Consider the following 20,051-nt stretch of genomic DNA (forward strand, 5'->3'; position numbering starts at 1 on the left):
ATTCTTTTCAACATCATATTTAAATTTAGGGATGACATCAAAAGATCGATGTAGGATAACAAACTTAAATCAAATAGTTTGGGGGTGGGGGTCAACATTGCTGCAAGTTTTGTCAATCTAAAATCGATTTTACATATATCCCTATTGGTCGATCAATTTTTCCCAAATTAAGTTAAGAGGAGGGGGTGTGGGGGTGAAAAAACTATGTGAATTAAGTTTTTTTATCCTTCATTGAACTTTTGATGTCGTCCCTTAGTGATACACCATAAATTGTTGTCGCAGGAGACTTTAATGTCACACTATTAGGGAAGACATAAACTAACGCCGCCACATATGTTATGCTCGGGGTAGAGCTAGAACAAGAAGCTGTCGATCGTCTTGTTCTTGCTCTTTTCGGAGGCATTATTCAGGATCGTACTAGCATCGAATTTATGATCACAGAAAGGCAATCATGCATGTCACCACCAAATAGTAACAACTTTATAAATAGATTAAAAGAAATTTTGAATAAATATTGTCCACGAAAGGCACAAGAAATAATGAACAATAAACCAACAAAAGAGATCTAGAAAAGGACTGTAAAAAAAGCAATAAACATGCATTGGGAAAACAGTGGTTAGCAGAGAAAGAAAATAAAACCACTATGCGATATCTTAAAATAAATCCGCTGCACCTATCGGAAAGCCTCATCACATCTGGCATGTAGTACCCAATTCAACTTTCGAAGTGAAAAAGGCTGAAATTAAAGCAAGCATATCCAACTAAGTCAGACATCATTGACTTTTGTGACGTATACAAGTCGCCATTTTGTATCATATTGCCCCATATAAATTGCATAGGTGCTTCAAATGGGTAATTTTCTGATTAACCTGACCCGTTTTCAATCCTTGATAATCAAACATATTTCTACCAAACAATGTTGGTCCTAACAGTTTAATTTTTGATTAAATTCTGTCACTGGATAAACGTAAAAACATGTACTTTTTCTCGTTATTTTTCCGTTGACTCAATGCTAAATGTACCGATACCCATGTCTACATGTACAACAAATAAAGATATGTCTGTTAAAAAATCGATTTAAAAAAGTGAATATTTCGGCATTTTTCAGAGAAAAATTCACAAGAGGTCGAAAAAACGACAAGTGCTTGCTATGTGAAACAAGCCGTGAAGATACACACCACTAACTAATCATGTGTACTGCCTTATGACAGAGCGGGAAAGCCATTTGTCAGTAACTGTTCTTAAATCCTACTTGAAGAACTACACACCAGTTTGAACATTTGACAAAGTAGAGGCACAATGATTGCTTGTACTATTCATTCTTAATCCATCAGCTACAAAGTTTAAGGAGATATTCAATTGGAGGAATCAAACTATAAAGATTATAGTGAAGCAATTACAAATAAGTGAAAAGGGATTAATATAAGTTGCAAAACTTGTTTCCCAATCCACAACATACATGTATAACATGTATAAATAAATAAGTTTAAACTAATATCAAGAACATTATCGGTTACATCTTAGACTACTATAACACATATAGTAGTCTCAGGTTACATCAAGGACGTATATGTTAGTTATACGTCCTTGGTTATTTTAAGTCTTCATATAAAACGTACTATATTAAATCAGACAAGAGACATATAATACAATATTCTAATGCAATTATTTTGTAACAAGGGTTCTGATTGGATGACAGTAAGCGTAAAATTCTCTATCTCCTTGTCTGTAACTAAGGAAACCGACATTTTGAATTGCTGAATATATTTAAGAATTGAATGCTTCTTTTTGTAAATTTATTGGGGTGTAAAAGCGTTGACCGAAGTACATTTTGTATGAAGCACGGAAGCCTATGATCATGAAAACACGAATTCTATATATTTTTTTATTTAATTCACCTGTGCACTTTATTGTTGGATCACGTGTTATCATGAATGAAAAGTTGTATTGAGCAATGCAACTGCTTACGGTATAACACGTGATGTGCATTTAGCCAATCAGAATAAAATATCATAATGAAACGTACATCTAATGTAATTATTGACATGTATACAATAATAAGCCAAAAAACTCACATGTTTAATACAATGCAATATTATATGTCTCTGATCAGACCAAGGGTTGATTGGATTATAAATTCAGTGGCGTAGCTAGGCCATTTTTACGTGTACGTCCGAACCTCGATGAGAGTCCTGAAGGAAAAAAGAATCGTACAATAACAATATGTCATCCGACCTCCATCAGGGTGACATAACTAATTTCAACTGATCTATTGATTATTATCCCTCATATCCAATTTATCATAAATAAATCGAAATACTTATACTTTTCCGTGTTTGGTTTCAATCAGATATTATAAAAATTTGATTAATGGTTTCATTTGTGCAATACAGTGGCAAATTCAAAAGGGACACATAATTTAAAGAATAAGCATATTGCTTACTAAATAGATAAGAATGACCAAACTTAGAATGACAGAACAAAGAAATATAGAAATGATCGATGACCCCCCCCCCCCAAAAAAAAAAAAAAACTCCCTGTTGCCCCCAATCCAGACCCTCGTATATCAATGTGACAGATAGTTCCGTTTAGTTATTCTAGCTGTTTTTGTCTTCAAAATGAATATTTTATTTGTGTACAAAGTGTTGTTAATATATGTAATGAACAATATATATATACCATGCCCTCTCAGCCGAAGTCGTAATCTAATTTCAATGAAAGAAGTACTCGAAAGCTTGCCTACCTGTGCAATACATATGTTATCAAACGGTGGCCAGATCGTCTGATTTAAATTACACAAAAATACGACCGCCTGATGGTATAAATCTAAAAAATGAAAGAACAAAATGTATTGCTTCAAAAATTAACCATGAAAAAAATTCGGGAAAGTTTAATTAAATTCGACGAACGTTTAAAAAAAGTAATTGATACGTAACAAATTTTAACTTTAACCTGTAAATGCAAAAATAAATTCCATTTATTCATAAAATACGGGAAAAGTCATCATATATAATTTCGTCACTTTGCTTTCCATACTCGTTTGACCATTAACAGTTTTTGTCCAGATACCGTAAAATTTTACGAAGGTTTGACAAAGTTATTGATACTTTTAAACGTTAACCGCGTAATGAACCTACATGTACATAGTTATATTATTAGCACCGCCGACGAAAGTTTGAACCGAAATGTCCCTTTCGTGACATAAATATCAATGACTCGAAAAAAAATTCAAACCAGATATCGAATCTTAGCACATAATGGATTGCTTTAAAAAAAAAAAAGAAGAAGGAAAGTGAATTAGAATTCATGGTAGATTAAGACTTTGACAGAAAATATACAAATATATAATATGATACTAATTTTCGTCACTTTTATTCGCAATTACAAGCCATTGAAGAAAGACGTAGAAGGTTGATGTACTGTTAACCAATTCATTTTTATTTAGATGAAAATATTTTTTTTTACCAAATTCAAGTGTACGCCCGGGCGTTTTGACGTAAACGTAGCTACGCGCATGAAATTGATCAAATAAGAGCAGTATATCTAATATCAAAATGACAATTCAAAGTGAAGGATATAGTAACAAGTATCAAAAGACATTGTACATATTTGACAATGTGTTAGTGCTAATAAAGTTATCTTATCTTATCATGAAAGAATGTGTCGTATTACAGTAATCAAAATCTAAGGAATATATTGTACAGCGAGATGACTTTTATATGGGTAATGGTGCTACAACAGTAAGTTAAAAAAAACTAGGTCTCTGTAAATATTCATATACCTGTAAATCATTTATGTTCTTATCCTTCGGGAGTGCTCCTTACATAGGATGATCATACCAGTAACAGTAACAGTAACAGTGTCATTGGTTTCCCTCCCCCTACTTATACTCCCCTGCAGAAAGAAATATGGAATCGCCATACGCGGTGTCTCCTACAGGTTCACGTCAGACTTCTTCTTCTTGTCCAGATTCAGACGATCACGATGTATCCTCTGATAATGTATACGAGTTCAGAACACCAGCTACCAAGCGATTGGCTTCCGGTAACTGTCCAGGAACGAAACAAATTTTACCGGAATGGGTATGCAATTGGAAAAGACGAACAGTTGAGCATCATTTAAACATTTACTATGAAAAGAATTATCTGAATTGTCCTCATGATGTGCTTAATAAAGTAGGAAATATTGAAAAACTGTCCGATGGACAAATGACCTACGTTTCTATGGTGAACTCTTATTTACATTTCGACGCAGAAATGCCAAAGAAGTATGCCCCACCGTATGCCTTCTATAGTCAAGATCTCAAACCAGTATTTGATGACATTCTGAATAAAGTGATGACAACACCTGTGGAAGAAGAAATACAATTTTCGTAAGATAATTGATTAAGGATGTACTAAGGTGAGGTTAGGTGAAAATTAATAATTTTAGAAGTTCAAATTAATACTATAAACTAGTACAGCATCAATTAAGGATAAAAATAAGCTAACAATATTGACAGGTCATGGACTTCCTTTTCGAGATATTTGAGATTTAAAATATGGTGGGAAAAGGCTGACTCTGACTTTTACCTTATATTTGCATTGGTATTATTAGTTCTCAAAACAAAAGAAAGAAAATTAAGAATCTTCTAAAATTTTGGTGAAGGACCTTTCATGAGCTATTAAGTCTTATATGAAAAAATAAATGGGTGTAATGGGGCAAAATATTTTACATTGTATTGTATGGAAAAACACCAAGGAGTCCAAACATTTGACACAAATTCCAAAACCTCACCTAAGTACATCCTTAACATGATTGATTAAGTTTAGTGTTGAATGTACAAATGTAACTCTTACTGTTTACTTATCTTTTAGTTTCAGATATAACAGTCAGGTACCAGAGCTGCCAAGGCTCAGGCATTTAGCGTGAGACTCGCGCATGTTCATGCTTTTTTGGCAGCATTTTCCTTTGATCTATTGTTTTTCTCTTTGATCGTTTCAATTTTGGCCAAACCTCAAGCATTTGCCTCGTGAAAAGTTGGCAGATATGGGGTACCTCCAATATTCAAACAAAAATCCATACCCCTTGCGAAATGCTGTTCAAGGAAACCTCATACTCTCTATACAAAGAATCGAATTGTTCAAGAAATCTATTATGTATTCTGGACCATCCTTGTGGAACAGTTTTCCTTTATCGTTACGAAATATTACAAACATTTGACAAATGTTAATTCTTTCAAATACAAAATAACAGATCATCTATTGAAATCAACCATTTGAAAAATAATGAATATTGATTATTTCATCATGTTTATTTTTTCATAATACTAATGTATGCCAGTGCCTATTTCTTATTGTTACTTTTTGAAGGTAATTGTAGCCAGTGACTACAATGTACATGTACACAATGTATGCTAGCTGAATATATGTTATGCATGTTATGCATTAGACCATAATTTTTCTCTTTAAGGTTTGCAAGAATTAAAGTTCATAGATTTATCAAAGAACTTCGAAGACTACTGGAAGTAATCGAAGAAAAGAAGAAAACATATGAAGTTACGTTTGAGGCAAACTATTCAAGACTTCTTGGTACTTTTGCTGAAATGTGTTGTTTGGAAGCAGTGTAAGTAAAAATACGAAGATAAAATCTTCTTTTAAAAGCTTGTTAATATCAGTGTGAGCTATTTGGCCAAAATAAGATTATAGACTATAGTCTTTCCATTAATTGTAAATCTTAAATTTATTATTTTGATACTGATGCTTTAAAAAAGTAGGGGTATACTGTTTTACCTCTGTCTGTCCGTCCATCCGTCCCATGAATATTTTTTGTTGCATCTTTCTCGGGAACTACATAAGTATTTCTGAAATTTGTTTCAGGGTTTATATAAGTCAGCTATACAGATGTACAGTGTGATGCGTAATCAAATTCATCAGTCAACAACTTCCAGGGGCCGATCCAGCCATTTTAAAAAGGGGGGGTTCCTAACCCAGGACAAAGGGGGGAGGTTTCAATTACATGTCCCCATTCAAATGCATTGATCGTCCAAAAAAAAGGGGGGTTCCAACCCCCGGAACCCCCCCTCTGGATCCGCGCCTGACTTCCTGTTTACAGAATACTTACATATTTTTACACTATTAACATGATTAAAATTATCCACTTGCATCATTTAAATTTAGTACTTAAAATTTGCTCTCCAGCGCTTCATGTTACAGTGCTTATGACATAACTTGAAGTTATGAGTTATGTGTGTGTGATTGCTTTATATATAACACTTATTTATATATTTCTTTCTAGCTACTCATGAACTCCCTGTTTACCAAATTGTCAAGTTTGGGGTATTATTAGTGAGCAGTAGCTCACAGTTTTACTTGTTTGTCTCGCCTGCGATGAAAGTTACAGAATGCGAGACATAGGCATGATAGGGATTTCAATCCAGAGGGGGAGACGTCGTAACTATTTGTTTAAATCTTTATATTTTAAAAGCAAGAATACCTGGATGCTCCATACTTTGTATGCAGATACCTTATGTTATGAAGTTTCCATCTGTCATACCCAACTATATCAGTCCTATTCAGGACTGATAACTCTGTCGATAGATATTATAGGGTATACAATATTGTTGAAATCAGGGCAATCCTATTATACGACGTAGAAGTTCTGTTTAAATGTATACAATAACATTTTTTTACACGAGTTAAACTTTATACCGAAACACTGAATGCAGGGATTTAGCTTAAAATATTGAATTAAAAAAAAAAAATAATAAAATCTTGTTGAAAAGAAATTCTATAAAATAATAAAAAAATTCCATTTAAATTAAATTAAAATTTGAATCATAATATTTCTTTAAATTAATTATGGAAACATAAATATTTGAATATCTTTTATATGTTCTTAAAGTTTATTATGATACATATGTCTTCTGATTTGACACGGGAAATTAAAAGAAGGTATTTATTTGTACATTTATTAAAACTTTTGTATATCACAAAATTTAAACTCTGGTAATACATCGGTACACACTGACAGGATGTTTAATGTCACCTGGTTGCTTTTGGTTTGCATGTCTACCTGACAATATATTGTTACGTAACATTATAACCCAAGTCAGAGTTCACCACCTGTTCTGTAAAGGGATAAAATTTTAAAGGTATAAAATATTTATCTATACAATGGGATAATTGTTGGGCATTGGGATTTTTCTCATCGAATGAAAACTTTTTTTTTCTATAAGGAATGAATAAATATATTTCTACAGAAAGATAAAATATACAGAAAACAGGAAAAACACCTTTAAAAAAAGAAGAGAAAAAAATGTATTATGAATTTTATTGTAAAATATTTTCCGGTAACAGTAAATACTGGATATCTGTCAAAATAAATGTTCCTGTGTCACTCTTAAAATAATATTTTCTTCATCAAGACGTTTTGAAATTAATCATATCGAAATGTCACCAAAGAAAACAACAGAAATATCAGAGATTCTGAATGAAAATTTAAATATAATCTAGAAAAGTCTTACTATACAAATCCTTGATTTTGATGCAACATTTCCATATACATCATCCACCATTTTGAAAAATCCTGAAAATTTCCCTTTTTTAAATTGATGTTTGACCGACTTTGCCCTAAAATTAAACTGTTTTAAGTGGTATTCCCCGCAAGATATATGTTTTAATATACTTAATCGATTTGCAAAGTTTGTTTTTTATTTACCGAATTTCTTTATTTGTTGTACAAGGAGACATGGGTTTTGGTAATTTAGCATTGAGTCAACAGAGAAGTGACGAGAAAAAGCGCATGTTTTACAACTCTTAAATGACCGACTTTAATAAAAAATTAAACTGTTAGGACCAACTTTGTTTAATAGAAATATGTTTGAATATCAAGGATTGATTTGCAAAAGTTAGAAAACTGGTCAGGTTTATGAGAAAATTGAACTTTATTGAAGCATCTATGCATTTTATATGGGGGAAATATAATACAAAATGGCAGCTAGTATACGTCACAGAAGTCACGTGATGTCTAACTTAGTTGGATATGCCTACAAATGTATGCCCATTTTCTTTGACCTCATTTTCATGGTTTAGTGATTGAAAAAATGGGTTCCTTGCAAGGTCTACATGTCCATCAGATCATTCAGATAGGGTTGACTCAACCTCAGTTCATGAATTGGTGTTCAAAGTTAAAGTTACGTGGTTAAGTCTGTATTCCAATTACTATAAGCAGACGGTCAACTATATTTGGTATATGGAATGATTGTTATTTGGTGTATGGAATAATTGTAAGGTGTGTATGTCCTACTGGCAGATTTTATCTGACCTTGACCTCAATTCCATGGTTCATTGGACAATGTTTAGTTTTTGTGGTTTGGTCTATTTCTCAGATACTAAAAGCAATAGGTCAAGCATATTTAATTTGGTGTTTCATCTGACCTTGACCTCATTTTTATTGTTCATTGGTTAATGATAGGTTTTTGGTTATGTTAACTTATCAGTTACTATAAGCAATAGGTCAACTATCATGTCTTTTTTTACTATAGTTGGTGTATGGGATGATTGTAAGGATAACATGTCTGTCTGGTAGTGTTTTTTTTTTGGGGGGGGGGGGGGTACTAATTTTCATGGATTTCATGGGTATAGGTGAACCACGAATTCAAAGAAACATAAATTTCTCAAAGGCTTGTATATTATACATAATAAGTGAATACCAGGAAATCAAGAAAGTATTTTTTCAGAATCCACAAAGTTTGTAACCAAGAAAATTTCCACAGATTTTAACTGAATAGAAAATGCAGCACCAAAGATTTGTTGGACAGGTAGCCATATATTTAAAATAAAAACAACAGAGATTACATTGGTTGTGGGTGTTTAAAACCACTTTCAGTGCTCTTTTTATTGATGGAGGAAGCCGGGTATTTATACTATAGATTACCTTCTTACACCGCTTGGTCACCAAGGCCACAAAAGAGATTAGAAATTGAATTCAACCATGTTTATCATATGTATATATTGTATGATCATTATTGAAAGGTAGTCACATCTTTTGATTTGTAATACATGTATTATGATAAAACAATTTAAGTCTTTGCATATCAGTAAATGTAAATAATATATTAATTTTAGGTTGTGTACATCTGTAGATCAGACCGTTTGGAAAAATTTAAGTGGGCTGCAGATTACATCAAAACCAGATTTTCGTTTCTATAAATGTGGAATTCTTGAATCAGCATCAGATGTTGTGGTATCTGGTATTGAGGTAATAAGACAATAGATTTGTTTTGTAATAGTTTTACATCATTATCAGAGCTTGAAATGGTTGCAAATATCATAAATATCATATTACTTTTATTTCAGCATTGTAATTTTTCAGAATTCATCTATAGGTCAAAATTAGTATTATGAATTCATTGTAAAATTATATGCCCACACAACATGCACAATGAAAGGTCATATTGTAAACAGTTCACTATCCAAGTATGAGTTCTCTTTCTGTGTATCTGTCCATTATTTTACTAAGAAGGAATAGACATATGATTTACCAGCTCAATTTTTCACACAATTTTCAAATTCAAGACACCAAATTTTTATTGTGCAAAATGGTTTTTCACATATATAATGTGCAAAATACAATGTACACAGAATAACATGATTGTTATGTTCCATGCTACAAAGTACTTCAAACTTCACCAAAATCAGAAAAAACAAATATAAATAGAATTAAAAACCAATTGTTCAGAGAACAATTGAAGGTCTTTCCACCAGTAAATATCTATTTTGATATTAAAATATTAAAAATCAGTCTAAAATGTCAATTCCTATGACTTTATGATGTATAGATATGAATTTTAAGCAAAGGTCATAATCTAGAACGTCAAATTTACCTATGACCTTGACCTCAATTTCAAGGTCACAAACTGAGGATTTCAAATCAAAAGACCCTAGGTCTCTAATATGTATGGTAAATAAGTTATATCACTTTATGCATAATTTTAGATATGGTAGGGGCTAAAACTCCCGTTTATTGACTACGCACCCTTTCAACCAAAATTATTAAGTTACGACATGTCGCAACTAACAATTTAGTAAAAATAATTTGTCGATATCTTATAAGGTTAATGAAAATGAGTGAAAATAAGCCAAAACCAAAAATTTAGAATATGACCTTGACCTTTGACCTTAACCTCAATTTCAAGGTCACAAACTGAGGATCTCAAATCAAAAGACCCTAGGTCTCTAATTTGTATGGTAAATAAGTTATATCACTTTAACATAATTTTAGATATGATAGGGGCTAAAACTCCCATTTATTGTCTACGCACCCTTTCAACCAAAATTATTATGTATATATGTCGCAACTAACAATTTAGTAATAAATAATTTGTCGATATCTTATAAGGTTAATGAAAATGAGTGAAAATAAGCCAAAATCAAAAAATTTAGAATATGACCTTGACCTTTGACCTTGACCTCAATTTCAAGGTCACAAACTGAGGATCTCAAATCAAAAGACCCTAGGTCTCTAATATGTATGGTAAATAAGTTATATCACTTAACGCATAATTTTAGATATGATAGGGCTAAAACTCCCATTTATTGTCTACGCACCCTTTCAACCAAAATTATTATGTTACGACATGTCGCAACTAACAATTTAGTAAACATAATTTGTCGATATCTTATAAGGTTAATGAAAATGAGTGAAAATAAGACAAATTCAAAAATTAGAATATGACCTTGACCTTTGACCTTGACCTAATTTTCATTTTTTTGGACCAAGGACCTCAAATCAAAAGATCCTAGGTCTCTATCACTCATGGTGTTCCAGTTTAAAATACATTTCAAAATTTCAAATACAAAAAGGGAAATAACTCTCATATGGAGCGTTCATATTGCTTCGGTCGAAATTGGACAAATCATGCGAAGGATATAACGAGCAATTTTATAAAATAAATTTGTCGTAATCTTTTACGGTTGCGAAGGAGTTGTGATCACAAGGAAAACAGTGTTTGGGGAGATAACTCCTACAAAGAAAAGTATTCGGTTACGCAGGGTAAATTTCAAAAGCGCATAAACTGTTCGATATCATATACCAAATATCTAAGCGCCATATTGCGAAACAAATGTTTATCGCAAGAACAAAATTTGGCGGAAGAAAAAAAAAAAAATAATCAGAAGAAAAACAATAGGTCTTTCCACAGAAAAGTGGAAAGACCTAATAATTCTGAAAGAAACGGTGTCTGTGTACAAAGCAATATATTCTCCATTCACACTTTATTTTCATGTTTATTGAACCAAGAAACACATGAAATAGGGATAAAACCATAATTTGTAAAACACTGAAGCACATAACAGCTGTGAACCATGATGAATTCATGACCCAATTTGCTATACATGCTATATAGGTAATTGCTTCAAATGCCATCAAGTATGGTTTATATGCTTTTTGAAAAGAATCACCAGATCCAAAATTTGACAATAAATGTCTCTTCAGTGATGTTAGGGATCGAAACTGTATTTGGAAGGCTATATAACTTACCTCAATTTAAGATAGAATCTTGAATTTCAAGAGTCAAAATAGGATGAACGAACCATATAAAGCAGAGGGAAAATATGATACCAGCCCAAATGAAATAAATACAAACAAGTCTAAATTGAAAACTACATTCAAAGCTATGAATGTGTATATATCATGTATATAGGTGGTGTATAATTTTTTTATAAATTGATTGAGGATGTCAAAAAGTAAAATACAATGTTGTCTTAAATGTCTTAGTCGTCTTCATTGCACTTTTTGTTCATAAATGACAAATTTTGAGAAACATTTTTTTGCAAAGATTTTGATTTAAATCAGAATGTAGGTATAACTTGCTACTCCAAATTATTTCCCTGTTTCTAAAATTATTGCTTGCCCACCATTTACACAATTGCTGCTAAAAAACATTGTGCCATAACATTTATCAAAACTATTTTCACTGAGATCACATACTTTGTCTTTGCCTCACACATAAATTGTGTAAGCAGATCCTTGCTGGCATGTCAGTTTTCTATTTTTCTATTGGCATTGAATTTACCAGCTGTTGCAATCTTGAAACAGGCAGTTATATTCAGGTGAACTGTTAAGAGCTACCTTCGGCAAGTTTTATTTGCAGTTGAAATAAAAATTATGTTCTGCATACTTCTTAGGTTAAAAGAGATTTTGAAGAGCCATCAGAACAAGCAAACAGAAAAAAAGAATTGAGTGAACCTTCAAAGAAAAAGATTAGAGTTTGCAGTGCATCATCCTCTTCCTCTGCCAGCAGTACAAATTCAAAAATACGAAGGTCTACAAAATCCAGAACAGAAAAACTACAGATAAAACTTGAAGAAAAACCACAGATAGAAATTGATTTGAATAAAAAAATACTGGGACAACATGCTGGAGAACTCTTGTTAGATCTTGATAGATATCGGGTTTCTAATGAAAAATTAGCTGATTTAAGTAACATTCTAACTATGCCTGGTATGATACTCGATGGAACTAAGGTGAGAAAACATAGATATATAGGATGATGTGGTAAGAGTGCCAATGAGACAACTCTCCATCCAAATAACAATTTATAAAAGTAAACCATTATAGGTCAAGGTGCAGCCTTCAACAGGGAGCCTTGGTTCACATCGAACAACAAGCTACAGAGGCCCCAACATTACTAGTGCAAAACCATTCAAACAGGAAGGCCAATGGTCTAATCTTTATAAAAAAAATAAAAATGAGAAACACCAATAAATTACATAAACAAACAACAACTACTGTACTTCAGATTCCTGACTTAGGACAGGTGCAAACATTTGCAGTGGGATTAATTGTTTTAATAATACCAGTTTGTCAAATCCAAAACACTGCAGTAGCAAATTTGCCATTTTGCCTGTTTTGACATTAATATTGCTAAAGGTGAAACATAGGAACTACCATATAGCTATTCAGTGGAAAAGGTAGACCAGATAAAATATTCTTAACTAAAGGTGATTTTGGATTTTTATGTTAGAACTCTTTTGACATAATTATTATATGGCTTAACACATTAAATGTAGATTATATCATAGGTTCCTGATTGAATTTTAATTGATAAAAGTTGTTCTGTTGTTTCCTTTTCGTTTTTGTTGAGCCTGAAACATTTTGTTGATAAAGCGAAACATAGCGATTTTACATTTGTTGTTGTCTTCATTGTCAACATTCACGTTCAGTTTTTGTGTCGCCTCGATGAAAGTCATAGAATTGGAGTCATGATTAATATGCAATGGCAGCTTCATAAGCTGTTTGTATAAAGCTTTATATTTCAGAAGGTAGAAGACCTGGATGCTTCCTACCTTGTATGCAGATACCTTATGTTACAAAGTTACTGTCAGACATATAACCATTGTCCATGACCTCTTTTTTGTTCACTTATTATGAGTAATAGGATAACAACAAGGACTTAACTTTACCGTTTTACAGCTGGGCAAATATATTTTTATCATCCTGATCGACTGTAAAAACATTGGCTACCCTTTTATATCCCCCGCGATATCAACTAAAACTGTTCCCAAACAATAACCTGATTGTCTGATTGAAACGGAAAATTTAAAGAGAGAATTTCTGGAAACCAGTAAGTTAATTTTAATAACCAAAACCCATCAGGACAACTAAGTTTTTGATGCGAAGTCACAATATGACATATACCCCTTCTCTAAACACGTGTTCTTATCACTCTTTTTAAGTTCTACAATTATTTCATTATTGTTCAGTGTTTTCATTTAAACTGTTGAATTGGCATTGCTTGGGAGATGCATTCCAGTTGTCCAGGAAGTCATTACAAGCCTGTATTTGACGATAACTTGTCCAAGCATCGTGATTTACAAAATCTTCCACATGTTCAATGAAAAAACCAAACGCGAAATCTAAAAAGTTTTTGAGTTTTGGTCTTTTTTTCTAATTTAAATGCAAATGGTCAACTAAATTTGATGTAAGGAAATATTTTATGATCAATATGTCAGTGGCACAAGTTTTATGTGACCTTGACCTCCTTTTTAAGGTTCATTGCTCAGTGTTAAGTTTTTGTGTTTTGGTCTGTTTTTCATACTCTATAATTAATTTATAAGCAATAGGTCAACTATATTTGTTGTATGAAAGAATGTTTAGCTGTACATGTCTGCCTGGTATGGTTCATCTGACCTTGACCTCATTTTCATGGTTCATTTATCAATGTTTAGTTTTCTTGGTTAATGTTAAGTTTATGTGACAGTTGTAATAAAGCTATATATTGAGGACTATCAACATAATATCAATGATTAGTAAAGAAGGCGAAACATTTCAGCGTGTGCACTCTTGTCTGATAAAACGGTTGGTTCAAATTGTTTTGCATTTTTATATTTTTGTCAAACATTTTGTCAAAGGGTCAAAGTAAATACTGCGTCAGAATTTTATAAAAGTTAAACGAGCCAAATTAATTTTAGTGAAAGTGTTGGGTACCACCTTAATTGCTCCTGTGGAATGATCACTATATACTTAATTACTATTACTTTAAGTAACTTTGTGTTCTTAATTTTTGGAATGTTGTGAACTTGTATAATTGAATTTGCCTATATTTCCATATGTTTATTTTTTCCTGATTTGATTTTTGTAGGTATTCTTTACATTGTTAGAAATGACGGTAAAACATCACACAAGGTTGCATTACAATCAAGAATTGGATGAGGATGACAGAGCCACAGTTTATTATTCACGACCCCTAGACATATTGATAGAAAAGGACAGGCAAATCTTGATAGAGAATTTTGTAAGGCTCAATAACATTCCTTAGGGGAATAGATGAATTAATTGAAATATGTAAAAAATGTAATATTTTGAATTACTTTAAAATATGTGTTTAATGTTATGGTTTGTTTGTAGATGTTTTTGAATGCAATGCAGTACCAAGGGCAGTTAATAATGCAGCCAAAACAAACGTTGTGATTTCACAATGTTGCTTATGATAAGCATCTCTAACGTTATCAAATCGATTACATGGCTTTGAAAGTATTTGTAAAGGAAAACGAACATGTTTTATATTTTAGCAAGAAATCTACTTTGATGGTGTACAATTAGAGATTAAAACTTTAACAGTAACAATTTTACTGATGATGAATGTTTACTTTTCTATTATGATTATTAATCAGTTGGTATATGACAGTAATTCAAATTGCATTTTAATGTATGGCGGGAATAGATATAAGAAGATATTGCATTAAGAAAACACTGTTACATGATTAAGCGCAATATGAAATGGGATCTCTATCATTTTAAAAGCTATGTTTTCTTTTTCTATTGAAGCACATGGACCAACATTTTTACTTTTGCAATCAACTATATACTACTTCAATAGATATAGGAAGATGTGGTATGAGTGCCAATGAGACAACTCTCTATCCAAATAACAATTTATAAACGTAAACCATTATAGATCAAGTTACGGCCTTTGCCTACACAAAACAACAAACTTTAAAGGGCTCCAAAATTACTAGTGTAAAACCATTCAAACGGGAAAACCAATGGTCTAATCTATATAAAAAAAAAGAGAAACACATATAAATTACATAAACAAACGACAACTACTGTACATCAGATTCCTGTTAAGATAAAGAATGTTATAGGAAAATTTCAAGAAAAATTCAACCTGCCATGATTTTGTTTAATCGGTATTTTAATTAGTACCAAAAAAGACCAAGTGCTTGTTTTACTTATACAGTTTCAGTGTGAAAACTTTTTTTTTTATTTTTAAAATTCCTTTATTTCCATCAGTTGCTTGTTACATTGTCTTCAACAAGTCCAAGCTCCTTGTGAAGAATACATATAAATTTCAATTCTATTATATTAATAAATAAATAAAACATCAATCTAATAAATGTTTCTTAACATTAACTAAAAAATTATCTTCTTTTAACTTCTTTGAATAATACATTCGTTTTGTAAATTCTCTAATGAATAGGCAAAAAAAATCAAGTCTTTTCATTTTCTGATCAGATACATAGTAGGATTTATAAATTGAAAACCCAATAATAGTTATAAGAAAGTTCAAGCCAAAGTAATATTTATCAGATATTTTATAGCCAAAAACAATATCTTTCAATGTGAAATCTTTTTCTATATTAACTTTTTGCAATAAATTATGAATTTTTCTCCAAAAATCGTGTAAAAAAGAACATGTCATAAAGTAATGTTGATAATCTTCTTCAGTAAAGCATTTGTTACATAAATCATTGTCTGTTACCTTCCATCTAAATAATAACTTTTTAGTAGGTAAAATGCTTTGTAAAAGTTTCCATCAATACATCTTCAATTTATTTTCTTCTAAATAGTAAAAAATAAAGTTGTACAATGGTTTCATATGAAATTCTGTCTGTAATGGTAATACATTTAACCATACATTTATACCAATAGGTTTCACAATTATTTTCTTTACTAATCTGTTATATAATAACTTATTTGACAAAAAGGAAATGTCAATATATTTACCATTTATTGACAAACATTGTCTTTTTACATTGACTATACTTTTTGTTGAATTCTCTGATCTAAGATATTGTAACCAATCTTTTGGAATTGCTTTTTTAGGGATGTCAACTCAGCTATCCAGTTGGATTTATTTTCAATTTTTTGCAAAATTACATCTTGTGAAATTTCACCATTTTCATTTAAAATATCATTTACATAAATTAAGTTACCTTTAATCCAATTTTTGAAAAAAAGACATTTGTTATTAAATTTAATGTATTTATTCCCCCAAATAATTTGTTTTCTGATTTCGTAAAAGTTTTTTGGTATATCTGTCTGTCCTCCTCCTAATTTCATCCAGCTTTTTAATACATTTTTATAAAATATTGGAATATTAGGTAGATATTGATCAACTTTATTATAATCCATATTCATATAAACTGCTAGGCAATTTTTTCCTGAGCATTGTAAATAATTTAAAGGTATAAGTTGCCATCTGGCCATATCTGTATTTAAGATTCTACCTATCCATGATGCTTTTAGTGATTCAAAGTGACTTTCAATGTCAATCATATTCAAACCCCCGTTTTCATAACTACCAATCATCGTATTTCTTTTAACTTTATCTGGTTTGTCATTCCAGATAAATTTGAAACATTTTCTTTCTATTTCTTTTTTATATTTTTCTGGACATACGCATGAGCTAGCTAAAAAGGTAAAGAGTAGTATAATCAAAGATTTGATGATCAAGATTTTACCTAAAATAGTAAGATTTCGCTTTTTCCAAAGTGTAAATAATTTATCCATTTTATCTATTTTATTTTCAAATTTAATTTCTCACATTCTTCATTATTATGTCCAAAATAAATCCCTAAAGCTTTTACAGGTTTATCTGTCCAGTTAATATTTGCTATTTTGTCTTTACTATTTTTATGCAGTTAAGCTGCATTATGCGAGCACCCTAGATTTGTGTTCTACCCAATAAATCCTGAAATACTTGCCATTGTTATTATCTAGCCTGCTACTATGTTATATATAACTAATTGAACACTTTTTTAATACTTTTTATTCTGGATTACAAAAAAAATGACCAAAAAAACCTTAAATGATCGTCGATTTATCCAAAAGTTTTAAAGTTACACATAGGAAGTAGTGCTTATTAAGAATCCTTGTGTAGTTCATTATGACATGTGCTTTTAGCTAAGATGTCAAAGAACAATTGTATGAAATATTTAATCGCCGAAAATCTCTTAAGACAAGTAGTTTAGATTTCCCAAATGACAAAAGTCGTAGGAATATTGTTTGTCATCAATACGTAGTACAACTACGTCAGTAGTCTATTATATAATAAGTTCAACTGTTCATGCTGTTGGCGGCAATTTCAAATTAGAAAAAGAAATTTTCGTAGCTTTTCAATTTGGAGGCAGGTGTGCAAATTAGCGGTGGTCCGAGGTCCGCGACCTTCCACTTTTGCAAGCGGAATTTCCACTAGGATAGTTGGTTTCTAGCTACGCCCGACGTAGTCACCTTACATTTGAAAGAAAATAAGAAATTACTTTGCAAACCTTTTCACCATGTTCACCAAAGTCTCCAATTAAACGAGCTAAAAACTTATTTTTATCATTATTATTCATGACGGCGATGTTCATTTTGTTCAACCGCTAGCTTTATACAGAAAATCGCCGACAAATATTGTATAAATTCGAGTAAAATCGTATCTGATTGACAAAAACAACATTGTAAACACATAACAATGGCGGCCGTGAATACAAAATCGGATCCGATTCCGGAAGCGGATAAGGGTAATTCCGGGTTTGGCGATCATTTACAAAATAAATCCAAGCAGGTGAAAAAATATTATACATCTATGCATGGTAAATGAATATAAACACTATTATTGTACACCGAAAGATATATGTACAAGAAAGAAAAAGCAGAAAAATATTTTATTCAGAAACTCAAAATTACTTTTGGACAAATTTTAATTTAAAAATCCAATACAACATGACAGCTGGGAACATTATATCTAACAATATACATGTTCATGGTCACAGTCTAAATTTTCTTTATAAATGATAAATGATGATAATGCATGTGAGATGCTTTTAAAGTGTAAACATATTACTGCAATTTCGAGGGGTTATTTGTTTTTTCTCAATTTTGAAAGGTCAATTAAAGTAGCTTAAAGTTTCATTCTTTATTTTCACAAATAATGCAACTATATTATATATACCTTAATGTAAGTAAATCATATGATATATAGGTGGCATTCTTTGGGCCACTTTACCCCCTCCTGTTTGATAACTTGGAAACGGTCGAGCTCCTCACCCCTAAACCATATGAGGGACAGATCCAGGATTTAAGGTTAGGAGGGACGCAAACTTAAATTTTCGCCGAGCAGAGCGAGGCTAAAAAAAAATTGAGGTAAAATTATCGGAATATTCTTTATTAAGCTGAGAACAACCAATACTTTGCAAATTTAAGGGGGTGCAAGCCCGCAACACTCCCCCGTCTGAATCCGCCCCTGCATATATTCAAGTATAGGACAATATGATAAATAAAAAATGAAATATAGGGGGAGTACCTGGAGTTACCCCACCCCCTCCTGTTTGAGAACTTGGAAACGGTCGAGATCCACACCCCTTAACCATATATATTCATGTTTGTGACAATATGAAAAATCAAATGAAATATAGGAAGAGTCGCTAGTGGTCATCCACCCCTCCTGTTTTAGAATTTAAAAATGGTCGAGATCCCCATCCCTAAACCATATATATTCATGTATGGGACAATATAACAAATCGGATGAAAGATAGGGGGAGTCCCTGAGGTCACTGTTCACCCTCCTGTTTGAGAACTTGGAAATGATCAAGATCCTTACCCCTAAACCATATATACTCATGTATGGGACAATATAACAAATTAAATGAAATATAGGGAAGTCCCTGTGGTCATCCCAACCCTCCTGTTTGAGAACTTGGAAACGGTCGAGATCCCCACACCAAAACAATATATATTCATGTATGGATCAATATAACTAATTAAATGAAATATAGGGGGAGTCCCTTAGGTCACCCTACCCCTCCTGTTTGAGAACTTGGAAACCAATGAGATCCCCACCCCTAAACCATATATATTCATGTATGGGACAATATAACAAATAAAATGAAATGTAGGGGAAGTCCCTAGGGTCACCTACCCCCAGTGGCGGATCCAGAAATTTTCATAAGTGGGGCCCACTGACTGACCTAAGAGGGGCCCGCTCCAGTCACGCTTCAGTGATTCCCTATATAAGCAACCAAATTTTTTCCCAAAAAAAGGGGGGGGGGCGGGCCCCCTGCCCCCTAAATCCTCTGCCTACCCCTACCTGTTTGAGAACTTGAAAACCGTTGAGATCCCCACCCCTAAATTATATATATTCATGTGTATGGGACAAAATAACAAATCATTTACATTTACTATGGGCAAGTCAGTCAGACCTCACCTTTGATCCCTGTTGTAGTGAACATTTGTCTGATTCGTGTCTCATAACTTTTGTACTATAGAACACAAACTCAGTTTTCTTTCCCGGGAAACCAGTC

General features: G+C 32.0%; 1 protein-coding gene across 1 annotated transcript; it reads left to right on the forward strand.

Annotated features, from left to right (window-relative positions):
- Window positions 1-3,855: 3,855 nt before the first annotated feature.
- LOC139503213 (uncharacterized) lies at window positions 3,856-15,120 on the forward strand. The gene is made up of 5 exons (XM_071292974.1): window positions 3,856-4,372; window positions 5,452-5,604; window positions 9,108-9,240; window positions 12,168-12,506; window positions 14,624-15,120. The coding sequence occupies exons 1-5, from the start codon at window positions 3,909-3,911 to the stop codon at window positions 14,798-14,800; spliced, it is 1,266 nt and encodes a 421-aa protein (XP_071149075.1). The 5' UTR covers window positions 3,856-3,908; the 3' UTR covers window positions 14,801-15,120.
- Window positions 15,121-20,051: the final 4,931 nt, after the last annotated feature.

Source organism: Mytilus edulis, chromosome 14 (genome assembly GCF_963676685.1).
Source record: "Mytilus edulis chromosome 14, xbMytEdul2.2, whole genome shotgun sequence".
NCBI classification, from domain to species: domain Eukaryota; kingdom Metazoa; phylum Mollusca; class Bivalvia; order Mytilida; family Mytilidae; genus Mytilus; species Mytilus edulis.

Coding starts and splice junctions, on each gene's coding strand:
- LOC139503213 (XM_071292974.1), top strand. CDS start 3,909: ATGGAATCGCCATACGCGGTGTCTCCTACAGGTTCACGTCAGACTTCT. Junction 4,373..5,451: donor GAAGAAGAAATACAATTTTC/GTAAGATAATTG, acceptor TTTCTCTTTAAG/GTTTGCAAGAATTAAAGTTC. Junction 9,241..12,167: donor TTGTGGTATCTGGTATTGAG/GTAATAAGACAA, acceptor CATACTTCTTAG/GTTAAAAGAGATTTTGAAGA.